At 38.1% G+C, this 14,928-nt stretch overlaps 1 protein-coding gene across 6 annotated transcripts in view; it reads right to left on the reverse strand.

The window, feature by feature from the left end:
* IARS1 (isoleucyl-tRNA synthetase 1) overlaps positions 1–14,928 on the reverse strand; it is a 106,199-nt gene that overhangs the window by 14,435 nt on the left and 76,836 nt on the right. For all 6 annotated transcript variants that reach the window (XM_080350829.1, XM_080350824.1, XM_080350825.1 and 3 more), the window contains 6 exons: positions 12,943–13,045; positions 12,642–12,725; positions 5,032–5,206; positions 4,136–4,248; positions 3,758–3,853; positions 1,604–1,780 (listed from right to left, as the gene is read on the reverse strand). In XM_080350829.1, the coding sequence (XP_080206955.1) occupies positions 1,604–1,780; positions 3,758–3,853; positions 4,136–4,248; positions 5,032–5,206; positions 12,642–12,725; positions 12,943–13,045 (748 nt within the window). The remainder of the gene's footprint in view (positions 1–1,603; positions 1,781–3,757; positions 3,854–4,135; positions 4,249–5,031; positions 5,207–12,641; positions 12,726–12,942; positions 13,046–14,928) is intronic.

The following is a 14,928-nucleotide window of genomic DNA, read 5'->3' on the forward strand; positions in this document are numbered from 1 at the left end:
ACCTCCACATCCAAGATTCTAAGCTGACAGGTGGGCACTCGCAGCTCCATGACCATGACAAGATTATTACATGTCTATAAATTTAATCAACTGCAATAGCCACACAGAACTCTCTGCCATAGAGAATGTTATTTCAGCTATAATTTTTTAGGTTTTCCCAGTCTAAAATCTGATATTTGTGCAAATGCATAGCCTGACCCACAAACCTCCTCTCCCTGGTTTACATACCAGCTCACCATTTCCAAAACAGAACAGATGTGTGGTTTTTGCTGACAACAGCTATCAATTATATCCATAATAACCAGCACCTGTCAGGGCAAGATTTCATCTTTACATAGACAGCATTATATAAGACTAATCCAATAGACTCATCTTTCAGCTTTCTACCATGTTTTTCTTCACTAGAATCCACTAAATGAAATAATAGTGGGGTGAAGCACCGTAGCACAGGCAGGAAAGCTTTCACAGAACGACAGAGCAATGAAACGTAAAGCTCAAGTACTGGGTAATTTCGGAGGCAATCAGACAAGTGTTTCCCAGCATTATACATGTTTTTTTCCCTAGCTGCTTTCATATTGCAATTCAGATTTGATGTTGACTTAACATCAAACTGTCCATCAGCAGTATCCCAGTCAAATAAGTACTCAGAAAAAATAACCAAATATTTTGACCTATTTCTCAACGACAATATTCTCTACTTTTACACACTGTTTTTCTCTATGTTTGTCTCAAGATTGAACTAATAGCTTTGAAAAAGGCCAAACAGAGCTTTGTTTGAAATCTGTACAACTTCAGAAGTATAATTAATAAGTATAAAACATTTCCTTTACACATACTGCTAGTAAGACGGACGAAATATGCACTTTCAGCTAATCTCAGACCCCCAAGACATCCCATAAATCCAATTTTAAGTCAGATGTATCATTTGTTCTTGTCTTCCTAGTCTAGCATGACATTCAGATGGAAGAATGTTTCATCCACAATTCTTATAGGAATGCCTTTTGAATATAAGAAGTTAGAACAAAACTGTGGCAAAAGTATTCTCAAAACATGTCAGAAGAAACAGTACAAATAAAACAAAGGAAATAGTTCAAATGTGCTGCTGAAAGAATAAGCCCATCTAAGAAACTGCATTGTTAGTAGAGACGGGGCAGAAAAAGCATCCTCAGACATTAATATGTGAAGTTGGTCTTAAGCCAAAAGGCAACATTTAGCCTCAAAGGAGAACATTTCTAATACAAAAGCATATTAACTTGAGAGAAATCAGAGCAACAATATTTTTGCTGTCTGAACAATGTACTAACCCAACTACAAATAATGTGCATTAAGCTTACACAAACAACTACCTAGGATATTTATTTTGGCGCCCAAGCGGCTTCATTTTCAAGTAATAGTATAATACACATACAGAACACCCGTTTTCTTTTTTTAAAGCAAAAAGACTAATATGCAATGTATAAATACGAAACCATATCCACAAAACATATGAAACAATATCCCACATAAAAATACTACCATACAATTTTTACGTAACTGAGGCACTTTGTTCAGCTAAAAGCAGGTAATGAAACCAACTATGCAGTCAATGCTTTTTGCTTCTTACCTGGGTTGTCTCCTGGATGAGAACGTCTTTGGAGGTAGGCACTGGGTAAGGCTTCAGGGCAGCCTTTATTGTTGCAAAAATGAAATCCGTATGTTCCTTAATAACAGTGTCCAGGTAGTCACCTTCTGGCTGTGCTCTGTAGTACACTGTAATCTCATCTGTAGGAACCAGATTTCGCTGTAGGATACACCAAATATACTGTTAATGACAGCAAGATGACTTCCACGTATCCAAGCTAAAAGATAAATATCTCTTAAGTTGAAGAAAAAATATGTTAAAAATATATTTACCAGGCATTTGTTAAAAGTTTCCACAAAAGATTTAGAAGAAAACAATTCTTTTGTCAGAAGGGCAGGAAAGACGCTTGAAACATGATTTTTTTACCAAATCATATACTTCACTCAAAATGTCTTGCTTTCAAATTCATTTACCAGCTCACCCCCTTAGTGAGCTGAAGGCCTACCAAAATCATTAAAAAGCTTTTCTGGATGAGACTTTTACTAGCATTTACACACCCTATCAGCTTGGAATTTAACCCTTGGCTCTTCATTGAACAAATGTTCAACCAGTGACATTTTGTTAACACCCAACAGTCTCCCAGACATTTGGTATCTTTTTGGAAGGTGGTGACCTGACTTTTAAGCCTTCACACTAGTTCCATCACATCTCACATACTAACATGTACCTCAGAAAAAGCGCAGTTCACTTGAATGGTGCTCTTTAAAGCTGAATTAGAGCAAAATTCTGCTTCAGTAAGAAAATGGTTTCAAGAGAAAAAATAGTAGCACTAAGAAAGCTTTCTTTCTAAAATCTGCTAAAAGTAATGACTGCCCTAATGCTAGGAATGGTTACTGTGGTTTTTTATTATGTGTACACTTTTAAAACTGGAGTGGGAATGAAAGAATGACAGAATAAGTGCACACTAGCATCATGTTAGCTATTAGGCAGGATTAAGTATTTTGATATTCATTTAAGTAAGAACAAATTATGGCTTTATGTTATTACAGAAGTAAATTTAAATCGTCCGGTAACTTATGAAAGACCTTTCATGGCCACATTCCTTCCTGCTTTTATTTTACACAGAAATAAATCTACATAGGCTTTACATATATATATGCTTTTTTTTTTTCAACATATATAACTATTTTGGTACAGGTTTGTAGTTTTTCAGTCTTATACCAGAGATTCATGCAGATTCTTAACCGTACAGATATATTCTCCCAAAAACACATGCCATGAAAATTTTCTCTACACATCATGTAGAGCTCTTGCCAGATTTCTTCAGGCGTAAGCCCGAAAAAGATGCAAATTGTAGCACATTGCCACCAACTTAGTCAAGTAGGAAAACCCTACATATATCGCAGAACAACATGTTCCACATCTGCAATGTGTATGTGCATGAGGGGATGGGGGACTGTTTGGTTTTATGAGGTTTTTTTAAACCATTAGAATTCTTTGTACAGAGTTAGCTATTACTTAATGTCCTCTCCAGATTAAAGGCTTTTTAGACTGGCCCTTACCTCTGTGGTGACCACACCTTCTTGGCACAAAATGGAGAGAGTGAGTACAGCACTGTCTGGACCGGTATTGTAGAGAGAAGGAAGAGGTTCAGAGTGCTTTAACGTAAAGGTCAGACAGCACCATTTGTATGTATGAGAACACTTTAGAGCAAAATCGTTAGTGTAGATATACAAATCGGTGCCAGAAATGCCTCTTGCAATTTGCTAAGCCATGAGTTTGGTTTTTATAGCGGTCCCATGCTCAAATGTCTCAGCTCTCCCCAGCCCAGCTGATGTATCACACTGGAATGAGACGGAACAGAACATAACACTTGCAGGAGGCAGGCGGGCCTGAGAGCCGCTTACCCAGGACTGAACCACTGCCACAGGGCTGCACGTCAGAGAACAAGAGGGGCTCAGTAAACTAAACAAATTAGTTACTGCACTATGGATGATGCATAGCGACCTCGTTGTTCAAATCTAACTACTTACTAACATGGAAATTCAAAATGAAAATAATGTCTGATCAGAAACCTATACATTAGGAGAAAATGATACAGTGCTTCATGTTTAATTAAAAGCATCTATTTCTGCTGCAGATTGCCCAAAGATTGCTTAAATTAAAATGTCTTGCTCCAAAGCGTTGCTTCCTAACCTTTTTGCGAAGCTTCTGGATGCGATTAATCACTTCCCGCGCAACTCCTTCATCCACCATGGACTGGTCTGGGGTAACATCCAGCAGAACTAAAACCTGAGATGATGCAAAGAAAACAGGTGAATAGGTAATAAACTTTGAAAAAAGCTGGGATTAACTCACTCAGAAGCTCAGGTACATTTTCATAGAGCTCCTCACAAAATGCCATGCTGAAGAGAGCACTTGAACATTTCCAAAATTCAGAAGATAGACTCCTGGAATTTGTTGAACCAACTGAGCAGACAAAATCAGCCCAGCTTTCACCTCACCATTTTCACATTACTTCTAGACAAACTCTTTCCTTAATAAGAAATAAAAAAAAGATAACCAATAAAATACCTGAGCATCGGAATGTGCTTCATACTGTGCAGATCCTCCGGCAACCTGATCAAAGGTGTACATGAGACGCAGATCTTCCGTGTGGAGCTCATGTCCTTCTACAACAATGGTGCCTGCAGAATGGGCAGATGAAGAGCATCTCTTACAACCAGGGTGGGGTTTTTTAAATTCAAAAAGCTTAAGACAAGTATCAGTCTCCAACCACATGAAATGCAGTGTATTTGCAATACATTTGAACAGCAATTGAGCACTAGTAAGAAACACTGAACTATCCCACATTCAGATTTTTCACACAAGCCCTTCTACAGGCAGCAGAACTCACTCAAATGCAGATTCTTTAGCAACTGTTTGTGTGCCACCCAAATAAAATAGAATAAAACTTTAAAATAACCTGTATCCCCAACTAAATAAAAATTTATACTCAAGCAGTTAACTAAACAGGTATAGCTGGAAAATTCACAGCTACTTGTAAATCTAGAATTGAGGCTCTGCTTTTAGAATATAAAGCACTCCACATATACTCAGTTCAAATTTGATTCAGTCCTGCAGAACAACTTACCCTCTACTTCATTTTGGCCTTACAATAACACTTAGACAGGGGAACAGGGTGAGGTAAGTATACATGGCCACTTCCTAACTACTGTCAGCCATATAAGAAAAATAACTTTTCTTCTACTTTCATTAACATAAAATTTAATTGGGTTGATAACAGAGAAGTGGGCCATAAGTTCCCTAAAGTCACAGAATGATACTTTTGCATCTCTTCCTGCAAGCGCTTGATCAATACACACTAAACAAGAGCAATTGCTTGATTCCTTTGTGATGAGCCAAAGGATTTTGGATCTTCTTTTTTTGGCCAACATTGCGATAGCTCAGTGGTTTGTACCGCTACATACCTGTCTCCTGGAATTCCTCCAGCTGCTCACTCTTCAGCTCTTTGATTGCAGCCATGACAAGCTTAAATGCACCTTTCAAGCGCTTCCCAAGCACCATGTGATCCGGTTCTGCTCTCAGCCGGACTCCGTATTTATCTTTATTAGTAGATAATGTCACTTGACGTACATTGAGCTCCTATGCAAATACATCAAGATTTAAAAAAACAAAGCTAAAGAACAGCCATCTCTGACAATAATGGAAAGGGTACAAAACCAGGGGCCAGAATACAGGGAAATGATGGGTCTCATGCTGCAAATTTTTTACATGGTTGTCTCCATGAACTAAGTAATTTGTCAACACTGCAAGAGCAAATAAACCCAACCAATAGTGAAACTATCCTTCAGGAGAAGATCTTATCCTCCTCTTCAGCCTTTAGGCTGAAATCGCACTGTTATTAATAGACACCAGTCAGCTCTCAACTCAAATCAGATCCCTATTCAACAACCTTTTTCTTTATTATTACAATTGCCTGAAGAGATAAAACTATTACATTTGTGTGCAATGGCATTAGAAAACAGTCCGGCAAAATTCAGGAAGACAAATTTTGCCGAAAGAGTCTTTTCAGTATGCATTTAGCTAGAAAACTATAACAATTTTATGGTTAAGGTTGTACAAATGCAACTCCTTCGTTTTGTCTCTTATCTGTTCATTCCAGAGACTTACTGAATAGAAAAACCACCTTCCTCAGAGAACCATCTGTCTGTACTCTGCAGCACAAGAACTCTGAAGATCAGTGTGCAAGGGCAGCCAAAAAGCTTATAAAATCTGCAGGAACTTCAGGAGAGGCCCCAGACCGAGGATGTCATTTTGCCACCAGAGAAACTTGGATGTGCCCATGTTTTATAAGTAATGTGTGCAGGTTTTGTCCTCATATCAGAAGGTGAATCTAGTGGTGCTGTGGAAAGGCTTACAGAAGAACTGACTCAAGGACAGCGTTGCTACCATATGAGGAAAAGCCAGGGCTACAACTCTTCGGAGTGAAGAAAGCTGAAAGGGGATATGATTGAGATTTAAAAAATTAAGAGAGATACGTAAAGAGTGTAAAACTGTTATTCACCGAATCTCTAAACAACCCCTCAAGTAAAGGACTATGCAGTGAAAATAGTAGGAGATTGGTTTAAAACAGAAAATAAACAAGCAGTTAACCCTTGTAACTTAATGCCATCAGAGAAGGCCAGCAGGAGTGTACCACCAACTTCCAAAAGGAATTAAGCTCTTAAAAGTAGGCACATGAAAAGATGTTAAAGGAAACAGGCAGACATGTGCCCTTGAATATCTTTAATTAAATAGCTGCAGATGGCTGACGATGACAGGAATCTACTGCAAGAAGCGGCCAGATGCTCGAGCTTTCTCTAAATGGACTCGACCACTGTGGGAGCCAGCACGATGGGCTAGATGAGCCACAAGGCTAAACCACAAAGTCATTGCTTATGTTCTTAATTACAATTGTTTTCCTCATCACAGAGGCACATTAAAAACCACCATTAAAAAGATCCAAAACCTTAATTGCACACCCTGGCCATCACAGAGTGCCAACACTGAAAATACACAGCAAACCTCTTTGCTCTACACTTAATTCTCTCCAACAAACAAATGTATTACACACATTATTAGTAACACCAAGAAATATTGTCTTTGTATATACCTCCTGTAAACAACAGCCCTGCTTCCCAATGTTATTTTGTGCCTTTATAAGAGACTGTGGTTTTCCATTGCTTTGTAAGGCTAAGTAAGAAATACACACAAAGCAGGACTTGTTACCTACATTTCCAGTTTCACATGACTCCACTCTCTCTATTCTCGGTGTAACGTCCCAGGGACAGATCTTGGAGAGATTTAATTGCCAAAAAGCAACTCTTCAATGGGTACAAAGCTGCATGTATCTGGAGCACATTTCACTATAATTTGGCAGGTTTTGTCTGTCAGACTGCCCAATACTTGAAGCATTTTGTGTTTAAATCTCCACCAGAAGGTTGTAAAGTTTACGACAACATGATACAGAATCACCAAGTGCCTTTGGCAAGCAAGCTACTCCGAGCCATTTAGGAAGCAGAAGTAAATGGTATCGTCAGCATGACAGGACTAGCAAGTAGCCAAACATTTAGATCGAGAAGTAAGGCTTAAATACAAGCTCTGAGCTACAGCCTAATTCCCTAGGAAGTCTTACTGATGGGAGGAGCCAAGAATACAACAAAATCTAGTTTTATTCAATACATCTTTTAGGAAATCTAATGAAAAGTACCAGTACTTCGGAAATTCAGTTTTAATGGGGTCCTATTGGAAATGAGCCCACAAATGGTAAATGGTGACCTCATGGGGGAAAAAGAAATAACGATCCAAAAAATAACAGAAGTTTAAAGATGACTTTGGGCCTGATTAGATAAATTACATATAAGTCAACTCCATTAGGGCAAGTTCTCTATACTAATTAGATTAGGATACTGCTCTTCTGCATACCTTATCAATAATCAAATAGATTCTTTAAAAAAAGCAAGCCTGTCTCTTCGGTTTCTTTATATCTGCCTCAATGTGATGCTTTGACTTAAAACAGATCTTAATTTTAGCTTCTCAATAAATAAAACATAGCTCCTTTACACATCTTCCAAGTCTCCTGCACACCAAGTGAGGCAAGGAGTCTTTCCCACTGCCAGCGGGAGGACCTGGGTGTTGAGGCATTCCCGTGCACAAGGGCCTTTAGTTGGTGCCACGTGCCAGACTGGACCAGATCGACCAGTAACCCAGCTACGGACCTGCCAGCGCTGTGCTTCAGCTGGGCCACGCTCTGAGCAAACATCCTACAGAGGAAAATAAATATTGATTGTGTAATACTGTAAGAAACAAAATACTGAAGGGCCACATGCTGCTGCAGTTCACACATCAGTTAATTCAGCCCATTCATGGATTCAATCTACTACTTTACTGTAACACCATCAGTGTTATGAGCTACGGGCAGACCATTAATTTGTTGAAGGGGAAGTCAATTTTCTCTTTTATTAGAGTCATACATAGAGGTGGGAATTGAAGGGTATACAAAGGCTGGATGCAAACAAGATTCTGAGTAAATTTTACGCTAAGCACAACCAGAGAAAAGCTTTTCCTGGAACTAGTTAGGCAGAGAACGCCTGAACTTGTAAAAGGCCTCAAGTACAAATGAATAAAATGCAGTTGTGTTCTGTTGCTAAACACCTTCTGGATTTATTTCCTTCTGAGAGCTTGGTCATTTTTGCATGACAACTCTATACTCTTGACAGTTTAATATTAAAATCCATTTATTTAAATGATTTGCTACGTTCTGATGATTATAGAGTAAGAGTGCAGATCAAAGAATACAGCTACTTCTGAAAAAGCAATGAATGAAATTTTTTAAGAACTGACAAGTGTATTTTTCCAATTCTTCTGTCAGCAACTGCACGAAATCAAATTGTGTAATTTTTCTTATAGATTACCTCTGGCACCCGCAAATTTACTAGAAACACACTTCTGGCTATAACTAAAGGTTCTAAAGCTCTGAATATGTAGGAGGTTGATGCACAAAGCTGCAAATACAGCCCAACTAATACTACCCACTCTGCTTGTATTCATTAACCTCTTTAGCTCTGAACAGTTCTAGTAAACAACCGGATTGTTTGCTATGGAATACAAGAAAACACACATTAAGCTTCAGCATCAGCTTGTTGAATTTTAAGATACATAATAGAAACAGGACAATAGACAGTATTTTGTGTTTGTGCTTCCATAAAGGTATTCGAGTTTGTTGTAACTCATCTCCCCATAGAACATACCTTAGCATTGTTTGCAGTGTCAAAAATAATATGAATTAAAACATACATTTATACAGTCCAATTATGTAATAACAAAGAAGCTAAGAACCTGATGAATTAGCTTTTACTAGCTGTAAAAATTGACAGCGAATTTTATCAGCTACCCTTTTGGAAGTAATTTGAGTAAGCAACCTCATGTCCTTTAAAAATGGCTTCTGTAAAATACACAGATTCAGTTTTCAGAGCAAGAAAACGTGATAGGCACTAACCTAAATTTGACAAAATTTTGCTATTGAAAAGATCCAGGTATTGAAATGATTAATTATAACACCAATTCTGAAGTGAAGCATCACAAATGCCAAGTGTAAGAAAAATAATCAATAAGCTAACACGACAGAAAAGCCCTACCAATCCTGATTGCAAATCAATTAAGATTTTTTAATTAAAACTCCTTCAGTGCACAGTTCTTAAGAATGTAAGTCTCACAGTAACCGAAAGCAAGAAGCATACAACATTGATCTAGAAGTCTCATGTACTTAGCCATGACTCCTTCAGCCAGTGCTCTTAAGCAGCAGCCCACAGAATTTTTAGAAGCCTTCCTCAGATGTATGTTTAGGCTTGGGGTGAGATGGTATTGTGGGAGTAATACATAATTAGAAGTTTAAGACACCCTCTGCTGCTCCAATCACCTCTCAGATTTTTTAGAGTGACATGGTTGCTCCCTCCACGACAAGCGAGGTGAGTTGATCTTGCTTGGGCAGATGCAGATTTTTGTTCTCTTTGTCAGTGCAAAGTAGCTGATGGTGACAATGACAACTTGAACTAAAAAAGTTCCATCACATTTTAAGCATGTGACTAGACTTTGTGTTACAGAAGATACTTACTGAAAGGACGAAAAGTATCTTTAACCTACCAGGGACAGGTGCATGGTAAGAGTCACGCCATTGCTGAACCAGGGGAAAAACCCTTAGATGCTGTACTGTCAGTGGTTACTACTATAGCAAAAGAACCTTTCTCACTTATCTTTGAAGACCCATTTCACTGCCTTTAGAGAGGGAAAAAACACTTACGAAAGAAAAAAAAATCAATTAAATAAAAAGCACCATAACCTTATACTTCATGTCCTACCAACATGCCTTAGTATAGCCCTTGGAACTGACTCTGTCATGAACATATATAAACTGATCTGGAATGTGACAGATTCTGACAAACGAAAGATGACAGGAAGGCCAAAGGCCAATTATCAATAGAAACACATTTTGTTTAATACTCCAGAGGCCATTTAACAGAAACACAAACCAAAGACAGACTGCTGAACCCATCAGTTCTATATTATATCAGCTCTAAGAAACAAAATGTTCCTAAGGTGATTACAACAGGGTAAGAGTTTCCTGAAGACGGCAAGGAGACAAAGTTCTCTGCAATGCCAGATCCAAAGCTTCAGTGCTGTGGATGGAGCTGGAGAAAAGGAACCACTCTGAGCTGTGGATAACCCCTGCGTTTCCATTTGGTTACTCTACTAGAACACATAGAAGCCAAACACTAATATGCCAGTAGCTCGGGAAATACGCTGGAGGTAAAACAGGACAAAGACTTAAGCTGTAACAGTAATCTGGTTTTAGTATATAAGCTACAAGCACTTAAAATACAAGATGACAACAGACTTCAGAGGATAATGAAATGATCCCTATGGCTCACCTTCCAGATGTGAAGTTATCATGGGAGGGGAGGGAAGGAAGCCTTTCATAAATGTTCAGATGTACAACTACGTTGCTGTTCCAAATTTTCTTCTGGCTTTTACTCATTTAAACAGAGATTGTTTCATACCAGCAGATTTGAGAGTGCAAGACATAAGGCTAAGCTTGCAGTTCACAGGCCTTCAGAAGCTGCATGAAGACTTCTGCATGAAATCTCTTATAACAGTTCAGAAAGTGGATATTTTGTGGGGTTGTTAGTTTTTGTATTACACTGTACTTCTCTAACAAGGCCCTTGCATCGTGGCTAGTATCCCTTCCTCAGAAATGTTTTTATCAGGACAGGGAGCCACATGTGAACAACTACCTGGGTGGCTTTGTTTTACAAGAGCACTCCTTCAGTTCTCATCTGAGAGGAAAGCTGGTGTGTATTCCGCCTTGTTGAATTAAGAGCCACACACAAAGATCACATAAGGGAAGGATTCAAGTGAAAATCCAGACAGTTTACTACAGAGAAGTTATCGCCATGAAGTAATCCCCCATTTACATAAAAGACTAACGCGTGCACTCTGCCCAACATCAACAACAAATCAGTTCCCTTGGAATTCTGCTTTCTTAGCAAAGAGCTGCTGTTTGAAATGCAATTCTTTCCTCCCAAAACACATACAGTTACAGAGATGAAGTCATGGCTTATCTCCCCAAGGAACACAATGAAACAGCTGGGTGAAAAGTGATCATCTATCCCAAGGAGAGACCACGGCAGCAAGAGGAAATGAAGGCTGCTCAGAAAGAACAGCATCGCTTCACCAGGCCGGCTCTTCCACCCCACCTCAGGTCTCCCCACGGAGATATTACCGCCTTTAACTCGCTGCTTAGCAAGGCAATCACAGAGCCCCCAGGCTGCTAACACTGAGAAATTACATATAGCATAGCTCACGGTAACAAACACATGATCACAACAGATTTAAGTAGTAAGAACCACTGCTTTGCAAGATGTTTTGAAGGCCCAGACACCTAGAAAAAAAGTTCAAAGGCGCGCTGGCATAATGGCTTTTTTATTTTCCTTTTGGTTTTGAATAAGGACACTACGGGTCATCAAAATCAGTCACTGTAGTTGAAACACTCTTCCTTCTCACCATTCCTTCTTACTGTTTCATTTCTCTTCTACATCACAGATGTGAAAGAAGATGCACATAAATCTATTCGTAATGACATTTAATTGAACATGAAAACTAAAAAAAGCCCACTCTACAAAGAGTCTCTTAAGCAATCCAAAGTAATAGGCTTTGTCCCTTCACTACAACTTCTGAAATGCGGTATGGAAGTTTAAAGCCTTATTATAGTATAGACAGATAAATGAAATCTATTTATAAGCAAACTCCTTTTTAATTTATTTCTTAAAATACTATGGATTTTCCCATGGCTGACTAAAAGCAGAAAGTGCAGCCAATTTCAGAAAGTCCTGCTCAAAAGAACAAAAAGGGGCTTTTATCCAAAGATTCAGAAGTAGGGCAGGCTGAGTTTCTCTAACGGACACACATTAAGAGAGTATTGCAGTGGCATACAGGAGCAGATGAGTATAAGGAATTGTATAGACTAACATCATCTTTATTTGACATTTTATTTCCTAAACAACATTATTTAAAAATCTTGACTGGTCCCCTGTTCTCCTTTACATGGAACTCCTTCTCTCCATCAGCCCTTCCAAACCTGTCCAACTGGTTTTAATGCCCTTCAACTGAAGGGGATTACAAATTTTGCAATCCACCTCTTTGACAACATTTATTTGACTATTGTCTTATTTTAATTCAGAAAATGTTGTTTTTTTTTTTCCTTTCACTGATCAAGAAAAAGAACATTTCTCCTAGCCTCTTAGTTCTAGGTGGTCAGTTTGAGTAATTAAGTATTTCTCAACATTACAACTAAGGATTATCACCCTTTTACATTTATTTCTGTACACAATACCTATTGGTATCCCTTTTCACTACAATTCTCTTTTAAATTCATTTTACCTGGTGATTTATTAATGTCATCAACATGGAAGGTTGGGGTTTTGTTTGTTCAGGTGACCGACACACATAATCCAGTTAAGTATCATGTTCACTATGTTCTTACCTCAAGTATGTACTTCTCTAAAGACCTGACATTTTCCAGAGCCTCGGGATCCTGATGGATAACAACTACTTCTTTCAAAGGATACTGGGGAGAAGAAAACAAAACAAAACCAAAACAGACACTTTTGTCTTTCCAACTGAAAATAAAGAACTTCAGAAATTATTTATCATTTGAAGTATTTTATTGTTGAACTCTGTTTGCTATTCTAAACTTAATTATTCTATTTTCCCAGGCTTACCCCAAAGTTACAAAGCTATTGCGCATTCCCCAGGTATTGATAAGAGATGTTAAGAGTTCTAACCTTTACTGGAATGGTTTTTCTGTCTCTGATTACCCGTCCAAGCTCAATAACAGACTGCAAACAAGAAACGGCACTTTCAATTTTTTTGTCGATGAGATCCTCCCTAGATTAAAAAGGAAACAATATATTGCTTCATTTTCATTGTATCTGTCTGAGCAGATTGAAAACATTTTACCATCTTCTCTGAAATTTCGTATGAGAGACTTAATTGTGCCCTGTTTGGGGCAATTTGAAAAATGAACAAACAGGTTTCTCTTCTCTCTTCGTGGAGAAAATGAGGAAATCACTTGCTGAAAACAAAAAACAGAGCTATTTTTCAATCATCTTTTGTTAGCACCTCTCACAAGATGGAGACAATGGATGGAGTCATTCTACCTATTCTGTTAATACCCAATAATAAGTAAGATATACATTAATAATACCAAATAAGATGCAAAAGTATCTATAATGCAACCAACTCACTGGATCCCAATTCATAACCTTTTTCAGGAACTCTAGACATTTTAGCTTGATGTTTTAGACAGTCTTGTCATCTTTCCTGGCTTCATCATTTTAACACCCTTCCGTTTGGATGCAAGGTAGGTTTGGGGATTTTTTTTTGTTTTGCATTTTTGGTTTAGGTTTTCTTTGAGTAAACCGACATTTTACATTTTCTCTCAAGTGCACCAGCAGCCAACAGTTCTGAGAATTTGGTTTTCTTGATTTCTTGAGTGGCTGCATAAATTTCAAACTGTGCAAGTGTCAGACCACAACCAGAGATACTGGATCAAAAGACAGTTGTGAATCAAGTTGCTTGCTGTAATAGAAGTAGCAAAAGTCCCGGGATGAAAACCATGCATCCAACAAGGACTGTCCAGAACAACAGAACCAGGAAGGCAAGACTTACAACTGAAACGTCCCCATCTTCTACAGATTTTACTAAGATGTTACTACCTATTTTGAAGCTTTTGTTCTCCCAAAAGCCAATCTCCTGGATGGTCCTCCAAAAACTTGGAAAAACATGCAAATTGTGAAATAGAAAATTTTGTTCCCGGAAGGGTTCATATTGTATAATGTGGCAGCATTTCAATATTACTTGTTATTACTTAATAACATTGTGGAGTCACAAAACGAGAACAGGTTTCATGGACTGCATGCACATCCACCAAATGTAATGCAACCAATCTGTTCAGACACTAATCAACCAAATAATATCTCAGTGGGGTTTGTAACACAGGTATTGAATCAAGTTCAGCTGTGAAAGTGGCCAAGTGCTTTGGCTTTATCTGTAGATAAACTAGTATTTTCTGTTAACTACATCAAAAAATATCTTGTATTAACTGACAATATTGTCTTCACACAACTACCAGAAAAATATTCAAAGAAAAACACAATTATGTGCATAGCAGCTCAAGGTAGAACTCTAAAATTTCAATAACTTAGTTCTGAAAACATATTTTTATCTGACAAAGGGAACAATTGGTACATAGGGGATCCAGTAAATTACACAAACTAGTAATAGACAAAAATCCAAACAAAGTACAAGAAAGAGAACAGCCCTGCAAGCCATTCAAATGCATCTTATGTTTGCATGATGCAGCAGCAAGTCCGTCAGCACTAAGAAGAATAAAAACTGACTAAAGAACTTTTAAAGGCTCATGCTAAGCCCATGTCTGAACTGAGTTCCTGCAAGTAGCTCACTGTTCTTCCATTACTTCATCCTATAGGAGCTCAAAGCCATTTCTGAGAGCTCACTGATGATTTTTGCATTCTTTGATTACATATTCTTCACAGCACTTTCCCAGGGAACAGAAAATCAGCACCATCATTATGTCAATCTCAAACTCCTTGTTGCAATAACTTGCACTATTAAAGCTATCAGAAAGAACATACACCTTCCTCAAAGGATATAGTATCCATAAAAGACACAATATTACTAGGTGGTTTAAATTTTTAAACTGGCGTATAAAGTATCAAGGTCAGCTCCCTTGTCCTTGAGGCTTTTCA

The sequence above is a fragment of the Nesoenas mayeri genome, assembly GCF_963082525.1.
Source record: "Nesoenas mayeri genome assembly, chromosome: 10".
NCBI classification, from domain to species: Eukaryota; Metazoa; Chordata; class Aves; order Columbiformes; family Columbidae; genus Nesoenas; species Nesoenas mayeri.